At 48.7% G+C, this 22,576-nt stretch overlaps 1 protein-coding gene across 1 annotated transcript in view; it reads left to right on the top strand.

Annotated features, from left to right (window-relative positions):
- The first annotated feature begins 6,289 nt into the window (after positions 1 to 6,289).
- The window catches only part of SBNO2 (strawberry notch homolog 2), a 30,250-nt gene continuing 13,963 nt past the window's right edge, over positions 6,290 to 22,576 (top strand). The window contains exons 1-12 of the mRNA XM_058820926.1: positions 6,290 to 6,417; positions 10,025 to 10,189; positions 15,203 to 15,295; positions 16,169 to 16,265; positions 16,449 to 16,609; positions 16,995 to 17,128; positions 17,671 to 17,761; positions 18,799 to 18,942; positions 19,433 to 19,550; positions 19,943 to 20,048; positions 20,857 to 21,010; positions 22,202 to 22,378. Of these exons, the coding sequence (XP_058676909.1) occupies positions 6,373 to 6,417; positions 10,025 to 10,189; positions 15,203 to 15,295; positions 16,169 to 16,265; positions 16,449 to 16,609; positions 16,995 to 17,128; positions 17,671 to 17,761; positions 18,799 to 18,942; positions 19,433 to 19,550; positions 19,943 to 20,048; positions 20,857 to 21,010; positions 22,202 to 22,378 (1,485 nt within the window). The 5' untranslated portion in view covers positions 6,290 to 6,372. The remainder of the gene's footprint in view (positions 6,418 to 10,024; positions 10,190 to 15,202; positions 15,296 to 16,168; positions 16,266 to 16,448; positions 16,610 to 16,994; positions 17,129 to 17,670; positions 17,762 to 18,798; positions 18,943 to 19,432; positions 19,551 to 19,942; positions 20,049 to 20,856; positions 21,011 to 22,201; positions 22,379 to 22,576) is intronic.

Here is a 22,576-nt window from a genome sequence, read left to right as displayed (position 1 = left end):
AGCTTTGCATTTCTGAGCACCCTGCATGGTCTCTCCTGTGCTCACTCTGAGCAGGATGCACTAAGCACTGACATGGAGAAACCCCAGGGCTCTCTGAGCCATCAGGCATTGCCCATGCAGAGAAAAGCTGCAGATCTGCTCACAGGAGCCAGACCTGGCTCTGGTAGAGCACCAGGTCTCAAACTGGAGACAGTGGTATCAGTCTGGAGCCACCTGGGAGTTTCCTGAAGCTTTTCCAGCTCTTTCTTCAGCAATGTTTCCCACTTGAGTGCTTTCTCATTGTCCCAGACACCAAATTGTTAAATATTAACATTTGGCCAGGGAAGCTGAAACATCCCATCCGGGAGGGGTGGGAGCAGCTGGGTGGTTCCATATTTCCAGGTGGCTGTACAGGAAAGCACCTGTCTCTTCCAAACTTCCCTGCTGCCATGGTAGGAGTGGCAAAGCTTGGTCCAACCATGCCAGACAGAGCAGTGGAGCCCAAGGGGCAGCATGAGGAGAGTGCTGCAGGTGCTGGTAAGAGATTCCTGATCCAATCTGTGGTTCTTGGGCAGGCAGAATGGATCAGGTGCTTGTGTGAGGGCTTGTGCTGCCTCCACACGTGGATACAGCCTGATCTCTTGGCTTTGCTCCCGTAGCAGAATCCAGAATTTTGAGGAATAATGAAGAAGGATTTGAAAGGTCTAAAGAGCAAATGATTGAGGCATTTGTGCGGCAAACCTTTTCTGTTGGTGGCTGTGAGGGTGTTCACAGGGGTCTGAGGATGAGGGAAGAGATGAGGATCTGACTCCATGTGTCAGAAGGCTTGGTTTATTATTTTATGATATATAGTATATTAAAACTGTACTAAAAGAATAGAAGAAAAGGTTTCATCAGAAGGCTGGCTAAGAATAGAAGAAGAACGATAGCAAAGGTTTGTGGCTTGGACAGAGAATCCGAGCCAGCTGACTGTGATTGGCCATTAATTAGAAACAACCACATGAGACCAATCACAGATGCACCTGTTGCATTCCACAGCAGCAGATAATCAATGTTTACATTTTGTTCCTGAGGCTTCTCAGCTTCTCAGGAGGAAAAATCCTAAGGAAAGGATTTTTCATAAAATATCATGGCTACAGGTGGCAGTGATTGTCCATATGCTGTAGAGTTCAGAGTGGGAGTTCTGGTGCTTTTTCCTCTGGCATTGGCATTTCCTCTCATCATCCTTCCTTGTTTTGGGAGTCCTGCAGAGTGCAAAGTCTTTGCTGACCTGGGGATACTGAGAGTGGGAATTGCCACATTTTTTAAAGGCTCTGGGAGTTTCTCTGTGGTTGAACCATTCACCTTGCTGAGCAGGGAAGGTGCTCGCTGCATGGCCAGAACAGCCTGATGAGAACTTGAATTTGTTTCCTGCACAATAGGGTTCTGGCTTGCTCCTGGGGTGATTCATCCTTGCTGATCTGTTGGCATTTTTTATATAAACAAGTGGCTTGAGTGGAGGTTCAGAAAATAGTTCTGGGAGGCCACGTTGGCTCTGACAGCATTTCTGGTCTTGGGAACTGTTGTGTGCAGGCAAAGTCTCATCCCAACCACACGGTGCCATCTCCTTGTGGAAAAGTCTACGGACTGCCCACGTGTACAAATCACAGTAAATCACAGTCCTGGGAGAAGCAGGGGTTGGTTTCTGTTGCTTCCCTGCCTTCCTGCTGGTTATTCCTGCAGTCCCAGGTGCTGCTGAGCTGGGATCTGGCACTCATGGGCAGCAGCTCTGCAAAGGCACCGTGGCTGTGGTGGTGCTGTCTTGTGACACCGATGGTGAGAGCTGTTAATTGCCATAATAAATCATTGAATTAGGAGGGTTTAACTTATCCTCTGGCCTGTGTTGTCTCTGTGAGCTGTGTCTGTCCCCAGATCCTTCAGAGTCAAAGCATCCTGCTCTAGGAGAGCATCCCTGCTGCTCTTGGCCACCACAGATTTTTCCTTACTTCACTGCCCTGGTCAGTTTAGAATTAATTGAAACACAGACTCTGCCTAATTCCTCTGAGCTCTTTGCTATGGCCTTTGCTGGCAGTCTGTGTTCCCTTTGCCTAATTTTGTTGCTACCTGTGGCTCTAGAAGAGGACTTTGCTGAACACACAGAAACCTCCTGTGCTGACTTGAGAGAAATAAACATGGGAAGGGGAGCAGCTCTTGGGAGCTGGGGACATGGTGGGTGTGCAGATCCTCCTTCTCTCCTCAGTGAAGCAGCTCTGGGTGCTTTGGGAGGAATTCTGGTCCCCTTTTTAAAATGTGGGTTGGAGGGAGGAGCTCAATCCAGATGGATTTATCCTGTGGGTCAGGATGAATTGCCTGCTCCCAGGCAGGCAATTCTGTAATTCTTCAGTAATTCTGTAAAGATGCAGTCACAGCCTTGTTTGCTCTGCTGTGCTGGATGGGGGCTCCTGAGCACGTGTGTTAATCGTAAACCAGCCCTCTCCTCACCACCACCAGCCCCTTGCAACCTCCTCCTAATCTTCCTTGTTAAAGCAGGAGGAGAAATTAACCTGCTCTTAAAAAAAGTATTAATTTTTAGAAGTGCTGCAGAGAGCACAGAGCTGTGGTGATTTAGGAGAAATCAATGCAACAGTTATTAAATTATATGGAACACTTGGTTGTGGCTGAAACAAAGAGTTTCCTGGAATAAGAAACATCCTGGAACTTCTGTTGCTGTCCTGGAGTTATGTCTACAGGGAACACAGACATTAAAATCCATTTGCAGGCAGTTACCTGGCTCTTGGCCTTGGGAAGAACAAGTGGCTTTGCATGCTCATGTCTTTGTTTCTGCACTGCAGCTTTGGGGTTTGGGCTGATGCAATAACACTTTATAACCCCTCTGCCTGAGGTACTTGACACATCCTGCAGCCCTGGGGTAAGGAAAATGAAAAGGTTGTGGTTATAATAATTCACTGTGCACTGACCAGAGGCTTGGGGTGCTCCGGTTGAGGCACCCTTGGAGGAAGGGAGGTGTAATTTGGTTTTTGAGGTATTTTTTGTTGTCAGTGGATTGCAGGAGCCCCCTTAGGTGCCTGTGGCCCTTGGGAAAGGGGTAAAAGAGCCTGGAGGGCCCAGATATCCCCACCACATTCTACTCTTGATAATTTTCATCTGTGTTGCTGCCTCCAAGCAGCAATGCCCACTCCTGGCAGGAGGGATGGGGATCTGCCTTCTGAGGGTCTTGGCATGCACAATTCCCTGCCTCCTCCCTTGCCAAAGCCAACAAAAGTGGGAAAAGCCAGTCTGAAAGGCTCAGAGCTCTTAAAAGTGCTGCTAATAGAATCCAATAGCACACCACGGGGACGTGGTTGAAAATAGATGTTTAATTCAAAGCAGAGCTGGTCTGAGTCAGGGGGTGCAGAAAGTTCCCCAGCACAGCAACTCCCTGGGCTTGGCTGGAAGGGGATAAATCAGATGTGAGAGCTGGAATAATCCTGCTTTCCTTGTCCCTGCCTGTCAGCACACGTGTTCTTGGGTGAATTGCAGGGGGGCAGGTTGGGAACATTCCAGGTGGTGGTTCCACAGTGGTTTATCTTCCCCTTGGTGATTAAACTGCTGTGGTCTTGCAAAATCAATGCAGCAGCCTGGGGTGTCTGAGCTGTGTTCCCACTTCCTCCAGCAGCACAGGTTCTCTCATGGCTGCATTTTGCCCCTCTGACAGAAAAGGAAGAGGAAATAATCCACCTGCTCTTCCAAAGGTTGCACAGATTGCCAGCCCTTGATTGACTCAGCCAGGACACAGTGGTTCAGTCAAGGTCACGCAGCAAGCTGCTAATTAAGACATTACAGAAATTAATTTGGCCTCTTCACTCCACACATGTCATTAAAGCACCTGCCCCAGCAGAGCCTGCCCTTAAATACAGCAAATTCAGAGAGCAGCAGCCTTGAGAACCCTCAGCCCTTGTGCTGCCCACAGAAACCAAATTCTGCTGTCGCTGTAGTCCCTGCAGGACGTTCTGCTGGTTCTCAGGGAAGTGCTGCTCACAGCCTCCACTGGGAGGTGAGTGGGTCCTGGGAACAGGGAGAGCCCAGCCCAGGCTCCAGCTCCTCCTGGGAGCCCCATTCCTCACTGCAGACCCTGCCAGAGCTGCATTGTGCCAAGGAAAAGGTGCTTTTCTTTCAATTTGATTATTGAACAAACCTCCTGGACTGGGTGTGGAATGTGGATCCTCACTGCTGATGTCTCAGTCCCTGTGGAATGAGTCCTGCTGCAGATTTTTACCCTCTGGGTGGTTTTCCAGCCTCAGTAACTGTGAGTTTTCCTTGGAGGGGCCCATCTTCCTTCCTCATCTGATGGCACAAAGCAGAATTCTCTCACTCAGCTCTCTCCTGGAGAGCTTTGTCTGCTCACCTCTGTTCCTTCTTTCACGCCAAAGCTCTGTCTTTTGAGAAGTCCCTGATAAAATGGGATTTTCCAGCTGTTCCCAGCACAACTGAGAAGAGCTCAGCAGTGACAGCCACAGCAGCAGGCACTGAATTCTGCCTCAAATGTGGAGCAGAGATGAGCTGTGCTCCCTTGAAACTCTGTGGGTGCCTGGAAGTTCTGGGAGCAGGGATGGGGAGACTCAGGGCAGTCAGGGCTCCTCTCCCTCCCCATTTCCAGCACGTGCACTGCTGGGTTTGCTGGGCAAACTGGGATTGACCCCACGGGCAGAGCCACCAGCCCTGCCAGGGAAGAGCAAACAGGAGCCTCTTGCACCCAAAGCAAACATGACAGTTCCCAGGGATTTTCCAGAGGGTTATTAATTGGATAATTCCTTTAATCTCCAGTGTTGGAGGAGACCTTCATTAAGTTTACATCCCCCTTTTTGTGCCTTTTTCTCTTCCCCACCGGAAATTTATTTCTGTTACCAAAACTGTTAAAAGTTAAAAGGGACAGCTTTGGAAAGAGGAGGCAACGGCCTCTGGGAAATAACAGTGACCCAGGGAGGAAAGGGAAGAGAATGGGCCACTCCTCTGGATTCCTAAAGGCACCACTTGGGGTGGGGCAGACACCAAAGACAAAGAGAGCAGCACATGGCTCTGGGGGGGACAGACACGTGGGGATTCTCCTCATGAGCTTTGTCACTTCAACCGCTTCACATAAGCACTGAAATCGGGGTTAGGGGCAGGAGGGCAGGACCCCCAGCTCAGAGCCAGGGGGACAAAATCTGGCACAAAGAGAGCACATGGCTCTGGGGGGGACAGCAACGTGGGAATACTCCTTATATAGGTTGGTCACTTCAGCCGTTCACCTGAACCCTAAAATCATGGGGGTTAGGGGCAGGAGGGCAGGACCCCCAGCCCAGAGCCAGGGGGGACAAAATCTGTCACAAATAAAGCACATGGCTCTGGGGGGGACAGCAACGTGGGAATACTCCTCATGAGGTTTGTCACTTCACCTAAGCCCTGAAATTGGGGGTGAAGGGGTAGGGGCAGGAGGGCAGGACCCCCAACCCAGAGCAGGGGCTGCCAGGGGTACAAAATCTGGCACAAAAAGAGCACGTGGCTCTGGGGGGGGACACCAACATGGGAATGCTCCTCATGAGCTTTGTCACTTCAGCCATTTGCTTGAACTCTAAAACTGGGGGGTGGGCAGGACCCCCATCCCAGAGCAGGGGCTGCCAGGGGGACAAAATTTGGCACAAAGAGAGCACATGGACACCAATGTGGGAATACTCCTCATGTGCTTTGTCGCTTCAACCATTCATCTGAGCCCTGAAATCGGGGGTGAAGGGGTAGAGACAGGAGGGCAGGACCCCCAGCCCAGAGCCAGGGGGACAAAATCTGGCACAAAGAGAGCACATGGCTCTTGAGGGGGGACAGCAATGTGTGAATACTCCTTATGAGCTTTGTCACTGCACCTGAGCCCTAAAATAGGGGATGAAGGGTTAGGGGCAGGAAAGCAGGACCCCCATCCCAGAGCAGGGGCTGCCAGGGGGACAAAATCTGCCTTTGGGTGGCCGTGGAGGGGAGCAGAGGGAGCCTGGAAGGCTCTGGCTCTGCAGAGCTGTTTACTGTGCTCTGTGGTTGGATTACACCACGTACAGTAATTCTCCTCGCACTGCCAGTAATTTCACTGACTTACCAAGCAGGCATCATTTCCTGAAAGTCAGCCCTGGACTTAGAGGAAGTAAGAGCCCTCTCGTCGTCGTGACTAAACAGTCTATGCAAATCTCCCGGCTCAGGACGGCTCTGCCGGGCCCTGAGTCTCCATTTTTCTCTATTTTTCTCCGTTTTCCTCGCTCTGGCTGCTTCATGTTGGCTTTTAAAGCCCCCTGATGAGCGCTGGCTGTGAATGGACCTTTCTGCACTTTCCTCTGAGCACCCTCCCCCTGCTGCTGCCTCCTGCACCGACAGCCCCACGAATGCTGCTCTAAAATGTCCCAAATGCAGTTCTGGCTGAAGTTCCCATCTCTCTACAAGGTAAAACCTCATTTTTTCCTGGGTTTTTCCTCTTCCTCCATGGAATTCCTCATGTGTTTGGTCGCCAGGGCAGTTTTGCAGTGGCTGCAGAGTTTTGGGAGTGACACCTCTCCATGTTGGGTACTGGGAATAGATTTTTTTAATTTTTTTTTTTTTTTTTTGTCCCAAAGATGTGATTTCTGTTTTGCTGGAACTTGCATTGCTGGGTGCTATTGAGTGTAGAATTTGGAGGGAAGGAGCTCTCTGAGGATTGATCCGTGTGATGGCTTTGAGGGCTTTTATTTCCAAAGTTAATTAATGTGGGCTGCAGGAAGCAAGGGTAGCTAAACCTTCCACACTGTCAGTTTGTTGTCCCAAATTTAGACAGATTTTGGGGTTTGGCAGCTGAAAGATTTTATAGTGATCATCTGCAGCTCTGATTTGGTTACTCCTGAATAGTAATTTGCTTAATCTGTCACTTTTGAGGTGCTAAATGTCTCTTGGGTGACAGTGTGGCTGTAATTGTGGGTGTGTATTTGGGTGTACAGATAGGTTTTTTGGGTTTTTAATAAAACCCCCTCTTCACTTGTGTGCTGTGCAGTGCAGTCATCCAGAGCTGCTCTGCAGACACTGTTTCCTCAGTGTCTGGATTGTGAGAAAATAAACCATTTCTATTGATGGCTTGATGGAAAAAAAAAATAGTTTTAGGATGCTTGTTCTGTCTGTATTTAGACTTCACCTGTTCTTTCATTATTTTTAACACTTTGTTTTGACTGAGGGAGCTGAGCTGTTCCCAGGGGCTTGGAGAAAGATCAAATGTCTGGGATGGGGTACCTTGATTTTTTCCTGATCTTTTTTAGGGAGATAATGTGTCATAATCTCAGTTTTGGGGTAATGACAGGAGTACCATGTGCCACAGGAGCATCAGGTTGTCCTCTGCTCTGAGACCCACCTGCAGCTCTGGGTCTTTGGCCCAGGAGAGGCCTGGACAGTCCAGAGGATGCCACGAAGATGCTGAATTCCAAGAATAAGATTTATGTAAAAATCAGTTGCAGAAAAGTATCTGAAATAAAGATCCTGCCTGTCAGAACAACTTCCATGTGGTGCAAAAATTTGACTTCCACCGAAACAGAACTGCTGTTACTGTAGAACCTCATGAGAAAAACTTAAAATTCAGATTAATCCATCTGAAACAGAGACAAAATTACATGTTTCAGTGCCTGAACTAGCTCTGACCATGGCCTTTTGGTTGAGGTGATGATCTTTCCTTTTCCCTGAGGTCACCAAGGCAGCTGCTTCCATTTGCAGCAGATAAACCAGGCATGGTTTGCACTGGTTGTGGTTATCCATGGCCTTGTGTTGAACAATTACCCCGGGTTTGGTAAATTTACAGAGGGTGGTGGAAGTTCTTGGGGTGGGGAAGCCGGCAGGTGATTAATTTTAGTGCTCTTTAGATAACGCAATTAAGTTAAGACAAATGAGGGATTCTGGAAGTTTGTGACTAATGCCTGGTAATGCTGGCAGGGGATGGGATCTCTGCATCACTTCCAGGAGGAGCATTGTCCTCCCTCTGCCTTGGGGGCTGCTTTCCTCTCCCCACTTCAGCCCAGTCGTGGGGCTGGAAGGGTCTGGGTGACATTTGCTGCAATGTCTTGGGTTGGGTCATGAGGTTTTCCCATATCCTGTTGCTATTCCAGCCCATCCCTTCCCTATTGTTGGGAGCCTCGTGCTCACTCTGTGCTGCCTCCCCTGCCCTGACGTGGGTGTGCAGATGTTTCCTCCTTGCCCAGCCTCTGCCAGTGCCCTTTGCAGGTGAACAAACCCTGCATGGAAGTGGGACTGGGTGGGATCTGGGACCATCTGGATCCTGCTACTCACTCTGGCCATGGCCAGACGCACCCAAGTGTTCTCCTGCTTTCTGGAGTGTGAAAGGGAGTCCAGGGCTCCCTTAATTCCAAGGTGATAAATCTGGGTGCCTGTTCATGCCTTGATTTCTGGGCAATCCTAAAATAGCCACAGGAATATCAGGAGCAGGAGCTGCTGCCCTCACTCCCTGAGTCTTTAGGTCCAGCAGTTGGTGATTGTGGAATCCAAACTCCCCACATCACACCTGCCATTGCTGGAGTGCTTCCAGCACCTGCACTGATGGCTTCAGGGCACATCCCTGGCCAAATGAGACATCCCTGGGAAGAAGGGGAAAAGAACATGTCCCAGTGCTTTAAACCCTACAAGCCCATAACTTTTGATAGCAATCAAGGGGATTCTGACCCAGCTCTTGGCCTGAAGCCCTTGGGAGCAGCACAGCCAGGCTCAGCTGCTCGTGGGTTTATGTCAGGCAGGGCTAAGTGACTTTTAAAGAGTCTTTGGCTGCCTTTCTGCCTGTAGTGGGAAATTGGCCTTTACTGGAAGTGATTCCTCCTGTAGCAGCCCCTGGGTCTGCTGGCAGCAGCCTGTTGGGTTACCCTGGTGCTCTGGCTGTGCAGCATCTCTAGGGCCACCAAGACAGACCTGTTGGTCCATTTGCCCTTCCTTCATGGGCAGAGACTCATCTCCTGCCAGACCTGAGTGCTGGAAGTACATTGCTCTTAATTAACAGCAAAGTTTTTCTGCTTTGACAAAATTTGGAGGTGCTGTTTGGTGTGGGAGGAGGGCTGAGGTGTTGGGAAGGGGAAGGGTCTGTGCCACAGTGAAGAATGCAGAGCAAGGAGTGCTTATTGGTTCTTGCTACCTGAAATAGGGAAACCAAATGTGAGCTTGATGTTAGGGAGGGGATTGATGGCTCTTTCTGCAGAGCAAGAAGTGTATATTGGCTCTTGGTTCTTGTCACCTGAAATAGGGCATGGGCTTCATGTTAGGGAGGGGATTGATGACTCTTTCTGAGCCAAAGTCTGTGTGACTCAAACCAACAGCATCACTGGGCTGGCACCAAATAAAACAGTTGCAAACCATCCAGCCCAGTCACCAGAAAAAGAGCAAGGGCAGAGCTTGGTCCCTGTTGCTGGAGCATGTTCCTTGTCCAGGCTGGGGCTGGCCCTTGGGAAGAGGATTGGTGGATCTGCCTGGATTTACCTAAATTCAAATCCAGGTGACACCAGCACTCCTTCCTGGCAGCCTTGTGTGTGTAGAACCTGCCTGGAGGAAAGAGATGTTTCCTACAGGTAGTGCTGCATGGCAAATTGCAGTGAAATAGCCATGCTGTAATCTGGTGTAGCTGGGTCTCTGGGGGCTCCTGCACATGAATGGAATCCCTGAGTCCTTTGGGGTCGAGGTGAAGCCTTTGCAGCCCTCAGCAGCCTTTTCTAATCAAGCACAAAGTGGAGTTGGGCGATGCCTCCTTGGATGCTCCTCTCTCTCCCAGTCCATGGTACAGGGATGTGCACAGCCCAGGTCAGCCTTGACCATGTACCTACACTCCAGACCAGGGCTTTTCCTGCTTTTTGAAGAAATAGATTTTCAAACAGCACCACAGAGCATGTCCTCAGTTCCAGGTTAATTCCTGGGATCCGTGGAGCGCAAAACGACGGAGACGCTCATTGAGCAGAAAGAAATTACAACTTGCTGGCTGAGTAAGGAAGGATCTTTGGTCTCATCCTTCCTCCTCCAACCATGGCCATGCTTTGTGTTCCAGGATTCTTCATACCTCGATGAGCTCTCCAATAACAACTCCCTGTTCTCGTCCCCCGCGGATTCCCTCTCGGACATCGTGGATGCCAAGGACTTCCTGCCCGCCGACAGCCTGAGCCACGTGCCAACCCTGTGGGATGTGAGCACACCTCAGCAGAACCAGATCGAGGTAGGGGCTTGTCTTAGTTTGATAAAAAACACCAACACTGTGTGATGTGAGCACACCTCAGCAGAACCAGATCGAGGTAGGGGCTTGTCTTAGTTTGATAAAAAACACCAACACTGTGTGATGTGAGCACACCTCAGCAGAACCAGATCGAGGTAGGGGCTTGTCTTGGTTTGGTGAAAAATGCCAATCACTTGTTTTTAAAATTTTAAAAGTTTAATAGTAATGAAATGGTTTTAAAAATAGTAATACAATTTGAGTAATAATAACTTGGACAATGTGGATTAGGACAATATGAGACAATAATAACAAAGAGTTACAGATGTCCAGGTACCTTTTTCTGGACAGCATAAGCCCAAAAAAGGATACACATTAACAGAGGATTAACACTTAAAAACAATAACCTGTTGCATATTCATACATCTCATACATGATGCATAAATTCCATTCAAATATAGGATTCTGTATGGTCAGTGTCAACTTCTTCCTCTTAATCCTAACTGAACGAGGCAGGAAAAAGTTCATTTCTCCTGATAATGAGGCAATAAATTCACTTTCTCTGAAAGATTTAGGTGTCTTGTGGCTGCTATCTTACTGCAAGTCCTTTCTTTAGAAAAATAGTATCTACATAGCATAGTTTCTATTTTAACCTTATGTTATAACCTAAAACTATATTTACCACACTACTTAAGAAAATTAATACAGCATCACTTTCCAACATAACACATATAATATTCCTTTTAATGTTTGTGAAAAGCCAGTCATAAAGTATGCATTTTTCACAGTTTGAAATGACAGGAGTCTGCTAAGGAAGGCAGGAGCTTCCCCTAAAATGGAAAATGTAAACCTTCTCCCTCCGAATTGCTGTAAATTTTAAATTAAGGGGTCTCAGGCAAAAATATGGAAGCAGGAAATAACAGTTCTTTATTAGGGAAGAAAATAAAGGATAAAATAAACAATGCAGTACACTAAAACAACACTGACAGACTCAGAACCCAACCTGACACCCTGTGGGTCAGGGTGTTGGCAGCAGTCCCATTGGAATTGTGGCTCAGCCCTCCTGCAGTGTCAGGGGTGGTTCTGTTGGAGCAAAGGGGGATCTGTAGAGAAGGATGTATTCTTCCTCTGAAGACCCAGTGGAAGAGGCAGCTGCTGTTCCTCTGGGGAATCCAGTGGAGAAGCTGTGCTGGTGTTCCAGAATCTCCAGATTATATCCAGGCAGGAATGCTTGGCTGGTGTTCCAGAATCTCCAGATTATATCCAGGCAGGAATGCTTGGTTGGTGTTCCAGAATCTCCAGATTATACCCAGGCAGGAATGCTTGGTTGGTGTTCCAGAATCTCCAGATCATACCCAGGCAGGAATGCTTGGCTGGTGTTCCAGACTCTCCAGATTATATCCAGGCAGGAATGCTTGGCTCCTCCCTCTGGGCTCACATCTCCCAATGGGATGCTGTAGCTCTTATCAGCCATGCAATGACATTCAATAGCCTCTTATCAGCAGATGTCTCTCCTGTTGTGGAAGAGATAAGGAAAATGCCCACTGAACAGAAGAAACTGCCATACAGATGGCAAATAGAATACAATTTGCTTGGCAATCCAGGACAGGGCTGCTCCTTTCCCATCCTCCCAACAGACAGGAGGTACCTCAGCCTTCATCCCATGGGGGTTTTACCAAGGAATTAAGAAACCAACCCAGTTCTTTTGGGTGAAGTTTGAGGTGTGGTGATGTTATTTCACTGGTGGAGGGAAGGGGTGAAGTGGGGTTAAGTCCAGCAGGTCCAGGGTGCTCAGGATTGCTGAAGGGATGGACTACAGTAAAACCACCCTGACATGGATCATTAACTTCCCCTCACAGCAGCACCTTTTGTTTGTTCACCAGGGCAAACAATTCAGCAACAATGAGTGAATAACTGTCTCAACTTGAGACTCACCATTTGTGTTTACTTTGTGAGTGCAAGTCCCTGCAGGATTTTACATCCCAGAGTTTTCTGGGGTGCAGGAGCTCCTTGCAGTCCTTCAGCATCACCTCATTGTGGGCATTTTTGGGGCATTTTCACCAGCCTTCTGCTCTCTGCTCTGCAGGGAGGGGTTGGAGCTACATCATCCACATCCACTGGATTTGAGTCTCCGTTCTTGCAGTTCCTATCCATCTGTGCCTCACATTTCCACTCTCTTAGGAAGAATGAGGGGAAAAACACCCAAAGTGCTGCCCCAGGAGGGAACTGGGGTAATCACTGCTACATTTTGAGGCTCTGCTGTGCTCAGTTTCTCTGGCTATGCTTCCCTGAGCTGTCTGCAAGCCTCAGACCAGTTGGAACTTGCAGTTTGAGGCAGCAGGAAGAGAGCTGAGCTATTGGAATGCAAGAAGTGGCTGCACACATCCCAGGCTTGCAAATTGGATGGTTAAAAATGCTGGAGAGCAGATGCATCCCCCAGGACAGAGGAGCCATGTGCCACATTGCTCCTGTTCTCATATTATTGTTGTTTTTTTTATGTAAAAGCCTAAAATTCTGCAGAAATGGTTCTGTGGTGGGTTCTTTGCAGTCATGTGAACTCTGCTTGAGACATTGAATGCCTAAAAAATCCTGGAGTTCTGTGTCTGTGGGGTGGACAACAAAAACTTACTGGAAAATGCTGTTCTAAATGCAGCATGAAGAAAACAAGGGAGAAATAAAGGTTGTGTAAGTGTGAGAATGACTTGTGTGACCACAGCAGGATCTCCAGCAGAGTCCTTGTCCCTGTGCTGTTCCTTGTCCCTGTCCCATGCTGTTCCTCGTGCCCTGCCCTCTACCCTTGTGTCCTGCTGAGCTCTTGGGCTCAGATAAGGCCAATTAACTCCTTGGAATTCCATTTATAAACGACTTCCTTTGGGAAGGAATCTCCAGCTAATTCTGAATGTTGTCTTATCTGTGTTTGCTGAGGCAGTTGGGGCAGGGTTGCTGCTTTTTTTGGGCTGTTTTTCAACTGAGTAACATTTCCTGAGGTGGTGTCAGTGAGGTGCCTCATGGACAGGAGATTTTGGTTTCATTATTGTGTGGAAGTGTACTGGGTAAAAGTGCTGCCAGTTTGATTCACCACTGGCTTTTGCATATTAGTGTGGGATATCAGCAGCTTTGATAATCTTGTCCCTCCCCACATCACCACACCATCCTAGTTTTCCATGGAATTGCAGGAATTTTGGCTTTTGAGCAGTCACTAAGCTGCAGTGATGGAAAATCCATTACATTAAATCCTGATTCCTGTGATCCATCACTCATCTGTGGCTGTGCAGCCAGATCTGACCCACAGTCCACCGCTGGGTTATCAAGAGTGTAGTTTTTGTAGAACTTTTGTCTCAGAGACCCAGACAGAGCAGGAACATCAATCTCCCACAGTTCTGATACATGGGACATACCAAGCTGGATGCATCTTGGGAGAGACCCATCTGTGGATCCCAGGTACAGGAACAGTTTTGTGCTTTATTCTCTTTAAAAATAAACATTCCCAGCTCGCTGAGAATCCCTGGATTGAGGTGGTTTGGGATCAAAGTGGAAAGGGCTGCACACAGAAGTGCCTCTGTGTGCCAGTGGGGAGAGCTGTTATCCCAAGGAAAGGAGCTGCCTCCAAAGTGTTGGCCCTGTTTATCACTCAGGAATGGGCAGAGAGGGAAGAGCTGCTACCCTGTGAAATATTTGCAGGAGCAGCAGACAAAACAGCTTTGATTGTAATGGAGCTGTGAAATAACCTTTTAAAAATAGTCCCTGTCATACATTGTGTTTTCTGTCATCCAGCTCACACATTCCCAGTGTTTTTAAGGCTGGGAAGCACAGCCCAGCCTTGGAAGGCTGTGCCTGGAATTTGAGAGCTGCTGGTGCAGTTTTTGGTTGCTCATTCACAGTTATGTTCAAGATGTGAGCAGCTTTCTCCCAGCTCAGAACCCAGGGAAGGGATTTACACAGAGAGGGGTTGGCTTGGCAGCCACGTGGGGCTGATTCCAGCCCAGGGAAATCACTGCAAGGTGGGACAAAATGGAGAATAAAGCAGAGGAGAAACGAGTGGAGTAAGAGCAAGGATGTGGCTGTGCAATTATTGGTCTCTCTCCTACTTCCAGCCCTGTGCTCTCATGGATCTGTGTTTCTCTTCTCTTAGCACAGAGGGAGGAGAAAATCAAACCAGGAGGTGAGGGAGGGTAGGGAAAGGCAGGGATTGTGATGTGGGTGATCCATCTCCCACTGCAGCTCCTGCTCCCACCTGCTTTGACCCTCACAGCACATTCTCACCTGTGTGGGTGGTTTTCAAATGCCCCCAAAACAGCCAAGGTTCCTTTGCTTCCTTTGCAATTCCTGAGGTGGAATGCTGGGTCAGGATAGCAAAGGTTTGTACTTTAGGGATTTTTGTGATGCAAACTCAGCCTTGCATTTGCTTCTTGCTGCTGGAGCTTCGAGAACACATCCTGCCCTTCCAGCAGCTCCTGGCCTTTCTCCTGTCTGAGACCAAACTGAGCTTGGATTTGTAGGTGGGGATGTTTCACCTGCTCTCCAGATTTGCTGGCACTGAAAACACTTGTTCTGTCCAGCTTCCTTCTGGTAATTCTGACTCAGACTTCCAGGAATGGAGGGTGGGTTTTTTTTCTTTTTCTTCTTCTTTTTATTTTTCTTAAATTTTATTTAAAATAGGAGTGTTTATGCCTAAGAGCTTCCCATGTTTCTCTGCTGCTGGGTCTGTCATTGAGCCTGGTGCTCTGCACAGGCTGTAAACTTGGAGTAGAGCTGCTCCTGGAGTTGCTGATTGCTTTGGATGCCACCAGCTGCTGGCCTGACCTTGCTCTCTGTCGGGAAATTCCAGGGTGAATTTGTTTGTTGTGGGAGCAGAAAAGGATCTCCTCAGCCTGGAATATCTCAGGAGCTCTCTCTCCTTGTGGAGTGTCTCAGGAGCTCTGTCCTGCCAAGCTACATGGTCCAGGCATCAGTGTCCAAGGATTTCTGTTGGTGCATGTCCATGTTTGCCCTCCCTCACCTGCACGCTCTGTGTTGCAGCTGTTCTCACCCAGCACACCATTCCTTGGCCTGAACAGCTCCAGTGACCACGTTCCTGCTGTCCCCAACACCCCACTCCTCATCAGCTACCAGGTGAGAGCCTCAGTGGATGCTCCAGGTGACACCCCAGTGCTGGGGGCAGCAATTCTGACCTTTATCCCTTCAGAGGGAGTGAGACAGGAAGCTCAGACACAAGTGCCTGCCCTTTCCCAGAAGTGTGTTGTATTTCCCAGAGGGGAGCCTGGGGATACTTTGGGCTCTGAGGACTTTGCTCTGTGCTGTGGGCACAGCTCTGGGTGTAAAGCTGGGCCAGGTGCCCGCTCAGGGCAGGTTGGGCAGGGTTCAATGACCCCACAGCCTATGCCAGGAGTGGTGCCAACATCTTTCCCCAGTTTGATGGGAACCAGGCAGCTTTTACAGCCCCTGGGGTGGGCTCCCAACTGATCTTAGTCTGGGAATGAGATGGATTGTGATTTTTAGGGGGATTGTACTTTGGGGATGGTTTCAGTGGCAGTTTGAGGCTGGGCACAGCACAACTCATGTCTGTAGCTCAGCAAGAGCCATCAGCTCCCACTGATCTTAGTCTGGGAATGAGATGGATTGTGATCTTTAGGGGGATTGTTGCTTTGGGGATGGTTTCAGTGGCAGTTTGAGGCTGGGCACAGCACAACTCAACTCATGTCTGTAGCTCAGCAAGAACCAGCAGCTCCCACTGATGGCTGTCCTTAGTCTGGGAATGAGATATATTTGTGATTTTTAGGGGGGGTTGTAGCTTGGGGATGGTTTCAGTGGCAGTTTGGGGCTGGGCACAGGCTGTCCTTAGTCTGGGAATGAGATAGATTGTGATTTTTAGGAGGGTTTTAGCTTTGGGGATGGTTTCAGTGGCAGTTTGAGGCTGGGCACAGCACAACTCATGTCTGTAGCTCAGCAGGAACATTAACATTGGGTCAATGCTGTTTTCTTCAGTCTCAGGCTCCTGCAGAGGAGGAAGATGAAGGTGAGGAGGAGGAAACAGAAGAGTTGGGGCACACAGAGACGTATGCAGAATATATCCCTTCAAAGTGTGAGTGTTGCCTTGGGAAGTTCTGTTCACTCCATTGTGCACCAACCTAATTTAAGTGTGTGTTTGCTGTGGCACCTCCCAGGCTTGTGGTTTTCTAGGGAAAACTCTACAATGCCCTGGGCTCTGTGTGATGAGCTCTGAGGAGTAAAAACCTGGACTGACCTGTGTTCTGTTGTCATTCAGCCAAGATTGGGAAGCACCATCCTGACCTGGTGGTTGAGACGAGCACCCTGTCCAGTGTCCCCCCACCTGACATTACCTACAGCCTTTCCCTGCCCAGCTCCGTGGCTGACAAAGGCTCCCTGTCTGCACTACAGCTGGAAGCCATCATCTACGCCTGCCAGGTACCTCCTGCACCTCAGCTGTCTCACACCTGAAGGAAAATGCCTCTTGCAGGGCCAGGTGTTTTAAAATGACTGTGATTTGGGTGATGAAACTCCTTTGGCATTTTAAATGCCTTTTGAAGGGTTATTTGAAGCTAGGGGCTTCTTTGTGGTCTGCTTCCCAAAGAGACAAGAACCCTGGACTTTTCCTGCAGAGGATTTTATATTTGGGGGGTCTTTTCTATGAACTATGAGCTTGATCACAACTCCTGACCTTCCCTGCTGTTGTTTGGCTGAGCAGTGCACGTGCATCTGTGGGATGTGTGAAAGGGTTAAGTAGTGCTCTCAGCAAAGGCAAATCTTTAATTTTAAGTTTAATTTTCAGTTCTGTTCTTGATTTTTGCAGCAACATGAAGTTTTATTGCCCAATGGGCAGCGAGCTGGGTTCCTGATCGGGGATGGTGCTGGAGTTGGGAAGGGCAGGACTGTTGCAGGCATCATCTTTGAAAATTATCTTAAAGGGAGGAAAAAAGCTCTGTGGTGAGTTGTTGGGTTTTTTTTTTTCCTCTTTTCCCGTAAGACCTTGGAGTAAGTTTGGATCTGGAAGTAAGGAATTCTTTAGTGCTGATGTTGGCTTTAGAGTTGAGTCATGCTGTGGCCTTGGGTAAGTCGTTTCCACCTCTTAGTGCCTGAGTGCTGCCTGTGAAATGGGAATATTCCCCCTGCAGCCGGGATGGGGAGTGAGTCACTGTGAAATAACAGGTTCTGTGCTCCTTGGGGTGAGGTGTCAGGCCTGGCCCCGCTCTCCCTGGAGTTGTGGAGCGTTATTCCTGGGTGCAGAGCCAGGAATAAGGGGCTTTGCTGCAGATCACAGCCTGTGCTGAGGGGCAGATGGGCTGTCAGATCTCACCCTGGGGGCTGTGGGCAGTGGCAGATGTGAAAACTCTGCACACTCCTCCTGCTTTAATCAGAGCTGTTAATCACCCTGTGCCCTCACTCCCTGGGGACATCCCCAGGCCCAGCTGCTGGCGGGGAGATAAGCAGCTCCAGGAGGAGATAACCACCCCACATCTCCTTCACAGGTTCAGCGTCTCCAATGATCTCAAGTACGATGCTGAGAGGGACCTGAAGGACATCGAGGCCTCCCACATTCCTGTGCATGCTCTGAACAAGGTAGGAGAGGAGCTGCCCTGCTGCTCTGGGAATCAGGAGCAGCTGGAGGCTCTGACTGAGCACGTGGGGCAGGACGAGGCTCAGGCAGCAGCAGAGCTTCTGTTCCCTCCTCCCAGCCAGCTCTTCCCAGTTATTTTATTGTGGAGCTGCACAGGGAGCACAGAGCTGTTCCCTGCAGGGAGTGGGAAGTGACTGCAGGCAGGTGCAACAGCAGAACTGGAACCTTCTTTACCATTCCTAAGAAATCCTGTGGAGAGAACAGCTCTATGAGATGTGCTCTGCTCTCCTCGGCCAGCCTTTCCCAGTGTTGATCACTTCTCAAAGCTGTAGGAAGAACAGAGATGCCTGGACTGGTGTCTGTTGTGGCCTGTGGTTGAATTTCTGTCCAGTGTCTTCCAGTTCACTTAAATCCTCTCGTCTGTTTTAATGGTATTGAACAACCAGCTCTTACAAAGAAACCACAGGTGTTTGACACCTCTGAATGTGCTCCACTAAGAGATTGAAGGGGATTTTGTGTTCAGCCCCAAAAGGCTTCAAATGGAACTTTCTTCAGCTTGGGACCAAGCCTCCCCCCCTTGAACTTCATTACATGTGGGACCCATGGCAGCGATACAGGCAACAATCTCACCTGGTCAAAGAGAAAATGATTTTCTACAAGGAATTAAAACAGACAGGAAGGGTCAAAGCAGTCAAAGACTCTAAACTGTTGATTAAAAAAAGGAAGCACTTTTTTTGCCAGAAAATCTCTGTCCTCACACGGTCCCCACGGTTCACTGCAGGCTTCCAGATGTGCTGTCACATTGGCTGGGGCACTTCTCCAGGCATTTACAGTCCCTGTCATCACGATAGTTCAGTGCCAAACACAAATGCTGAAGACATCAGCTACCAACAGCTTTTTGCCTGTTCTGAGCTCAGGCTGGGATTTGCTCTCAGAGCGTGGAATGTGCGCGGCATGGAATGTGGGCAGGGATGGGTGTGACATTCTGGGGACAGCAACCACAGTGTGTGTGTGTGTGCTCCTGCTCCTCTTCCTGCAGATTAAATACGGTGACACAGCTACCTCAGAAGGAGTCCTCTTTGCCACCTACTCGGCGCTGATCGGCGAAAGCCAGGCCGGGGGACAGCACAGGACGCGCTTAAAACAGATCTTGGAGTGGTGCAGGGAAAACTTTGAGGGAGTTGTATCCTTAAAAAAAAACCAAGAGACAAAAACTGGAGAGAGAGAGAGAGAGAGAGAGAGAGGAACTGCTGCTTTTAATTGTGCTTCAACAGGGAACAAAGAGCCTGGGGCTGTGTGAAGTCATGGGGAGCAGCCCAGTGCCTTCAGGAGACAGGAATCCCCCACACTCACATCTCCTCCTCCTCCTCCAGGATGTATTTAAGGGGAGGAGGGGAAGAAGCAGCTGGGATTAACCTTTTCAGCATTCCTCTCCCTCGGTATTACAAGACACACCTTGGAGGTGAAGGGAGAGGGAGGGGTGGATGACTTTGGATCTGAAGAGCACAGGGCTGGGCAAACCCAGCAGATTCCACGTGTGGGCCGTGAGTCAGTCCTGCTGATACTGGGACAGGTTGTTCAGTTGCCTGGAGGAGACTAGGTTCTATTTTCTGTCTGCTCCCATCCTCTGGATGAAAATAGATCCTTTTTCCTTAACTGCCACTCCCCTGCAGATTGTGTTTGATGAATGCCACAAAGCCAAAAACGCCAGCTCTACCAAAATGGGCAAAGCAGTGCTGGACCTGCAGAACAAGCTGCCTCGAGCAAGGGTTGTCTATGCCAGTGCCACAGGTGAGCTGCTCTGCCCACAGGGTGGGTGTGACAGTGGCAGAGGTCCCCTCTGAGCTGAAGGACACCCTGAGGTGTGACTGTGTGTGAGATCCTGTAAGGAGAAGCCAGTGGTGCTGCAGGGCTAGAGAGGAGCTCAGCATGCTGAGATGTGCCCCAAGCCCCATCACTGATGTTACTGTGACTTTTTGGTGGGTCAGATTAATTTCTCTCCAGTTTAACTTGTTCCTGCCTAGCTGTTCCAGCTGCTTGGTGATGTTTACCCATGGAATGTAGGGAGGGCAATGTTCAGAAAGGTCTCCAAAGGCACAGTGGCAAATGACAACCTCTTCAGAGGTCTCTTCACTTGTGTCACAACTATTCCCAAGTGCTGACGTTGATTTCTGTCCCAACAGGTGCCTCAGAGCCAAAAAACATGATTTACATGAGCCGCCTGGGGATCTGGGGGGAGGGAACCCCATTCCGAGCCTTCGATGAGTTCCTGCACGCCATTGAGAAGAGGTGAGTCCTGCCCAGGGGCCTTGTGTGCAGTGCCCAAGGATGGGGTGGGCAGCATCCCACAGAGCTGGGCTGGGGCTGCTTCTGGAGAGGAACCTGCCCTGTGCTGCCCCAGAGCAGAGGGAAGGTCCCACAGCTGGGGTTCAGAGCTGGGATTCACAGCTGGGATTCAAAACTGGGGTTCCACACTTGGCGTTCACAACTGGGGTTCCAAAGCTGGACCCACAGCTGGGGTTCCATAGCTGGGTTTCACAGCTGGGACTCAAAACTGGGGTTCCATAGCTGGGCTTCACAACTGGAGTTCAGAACTGAGGTTCAAAACTGGGGTTCCACAGCTGGGGTTCAAAACTGGGATTCCACAGCTGGGGTTCACAACTGGGATTCAAAACTGGGGTTCCACAGCTGGGATTCAAAACTGGGGTTCTGATGCTGTTGAGTCAGGGATGGAATGAAAGCCTCCAGTCTTCAGAAGGTGAATCAGAAGGTCGTTTAATAAAGGTAGGGGGTCTTTTATAATGTGACTCGTTAAGGTGAGACTTGATTGATCTCAAAGTAAAAACCTCTCACACTATTGGTGAGCTATGAATAGCACACTCTGGAGAACCATATCAATAAACAACAGTTACAGAAAGAGAGATAATAATTGTTTTAAATTCTTTTCTCTCAGTTTTCCTGGCTCAGCCTGGGAGAAATTATCTCTGTTCTTTCTTTGACTGAACTGAGAATATCCACAGGGTTCCAAAGCTGGACCCACAGCTGGGGTTGGAGCTGGGGCTCCAAGGCGGGTCCCACAAGTGTTGTCCTCTCGCAGGGGCGTCGGTGCGATGGAGATCGTGGCCATGGACATGAAGGTCAGTGGGATGTACATTGCTCGGCAGCTCAGCTTCACTGGGGTCACCTTCAGGATTGAGGAGATCCCTCTGGACGAGAAGTACAAGGCTGTGTACGACAAGGCAGCCAAGCTGGTGAGCTTGGGCCCCTTGGAGTGGGAGGCTGGGGTCTGACCGTGCTTTGGGCACAGCCACAAATATGTGGGAGGGTGTGAGGCCCCTAAATGTGGCCATGACCTCAAATGTGTGGTGCTGTTTGAGGGTCTTCAGGATGAGGGAAGAGATGAGAATCCTGACTATGTTTCAGAAGGTTGATTTATTATTTTATGATATTTTATTATATTTAAAATGCTATACTGTGGAATTTTTCCTCACTCAGGGTCACCAGTTGTGGTGGTGTTCACAGGGGTCCCAGGACGAGGGAAGAGATGAGAATCTTGACTCCATGTTTCAGAAGGCCGATTTATTATTTTATTATATATATATTATATTAAAAGAAAATGCTATATTTATACTAAAACAATAGAAGAAAGGATTTCATCGGAAGGCTTGAAAGGAAAGAAATGGAATGATAACAAAAGTTTGTGGCTCTCAGAGAGTCTGAGCCTGCTGACTGTGATTGGCCATTAATTAGAGACAACCACATGAGACCAATCAAAGATGCACCGTTGCATTCCACAGCAGCAGATAATCAATGTTTACATTTTGTTTCTGAGGCTTCTCAGCTCCTCAGGAGAAAAATCCTAGCAAAGGGATTTTTCAGAAAATATCATGGCTACGCTATACTAAAACTATACTAAAGAAAGAGAAAGGAGACATCAGAAGGCTTGAAAAGAATGATAATAAAATCTTGTGACTGATCAGAGAGTCCAACACAGCTGGACCATGGTTGTCATCAAGTAAAAACAATCTACATGGAACTAATCAAAGATGCACTTGTTGGTAAACCATTTCTAGACCACATTCCACAGCCATCAGATAATCAATGTTTACATTTCTCTTCTGAGGATTCTCAGCTTCTCAGGAGAAAAATCCTAGCAAAATGATTTTAATAAAATATGTCAGTGACACAAACATAGGAAGGAAAAGAGGTATACAATGCTTAGCTGGTGTATTGAAAGAACTTAGACATTTTTGCTTCTATTTGGAAGTTCCACATGGAACTTTGGAAGTTTGCAAACCAGAGCTGCATCGTGCTGACGGAGAGGATGCCCAGTGTTGATTGTAAATCAGATTATCAAACCTTCAGCCTGTTCTGATCACCTCCTGCACAACAGGAACGACAATGGCAATTCCATTAACTCCTTCTCCTTGTGTTCTCTGCAGTGGGCAGAGGCCCTGATGGTGTTCCAGCAGGCAGCTGACTGCATCGGGCTGGAGTCCCGCAAGTCCCTGTGGGGGCAGTTCTGGTCGGCTCACCAGCGCTTCTTCAAGTACCTGTGCATCGCCGCCAAGGTGCGGCGCCTCGTGGAGCTGGCCCGGGAGGAGCTGGCCAGGGACAAGGTATGGGGGCCTCACCTGGGGGTTGTGTTTGTGAGGGATGAGGTGAGAGATGAGTGAGTCTGACCCATGTTCTTAGGAGGCTAATATTTTATTTTATTTTATTTTATTTTATTTTATTTTATTTTATTTTAATTTAATTTAATTTTATTTTATTTTATTTTAATTTATTTTATTTTAATTTATTTTATTTTATTTTAC

This window comes from Ammospiza caudacuta, chromosome 28, assembly GCF_027887145.1.
Source record: "Ammospiza caudacuta isolate bAmmCau1 chromosome 28, bAmmCau1.pri, whole genome shotgun sequence".
NCBI lineage: Eukaryota > Metazoa > Chordata > Aves > Passeriformes > Passerellidae > Ammospiza > Ammospiza caudacuta.
This window is presented reverse-complemented; position numbering and strand designations above follow the sequence as displayed.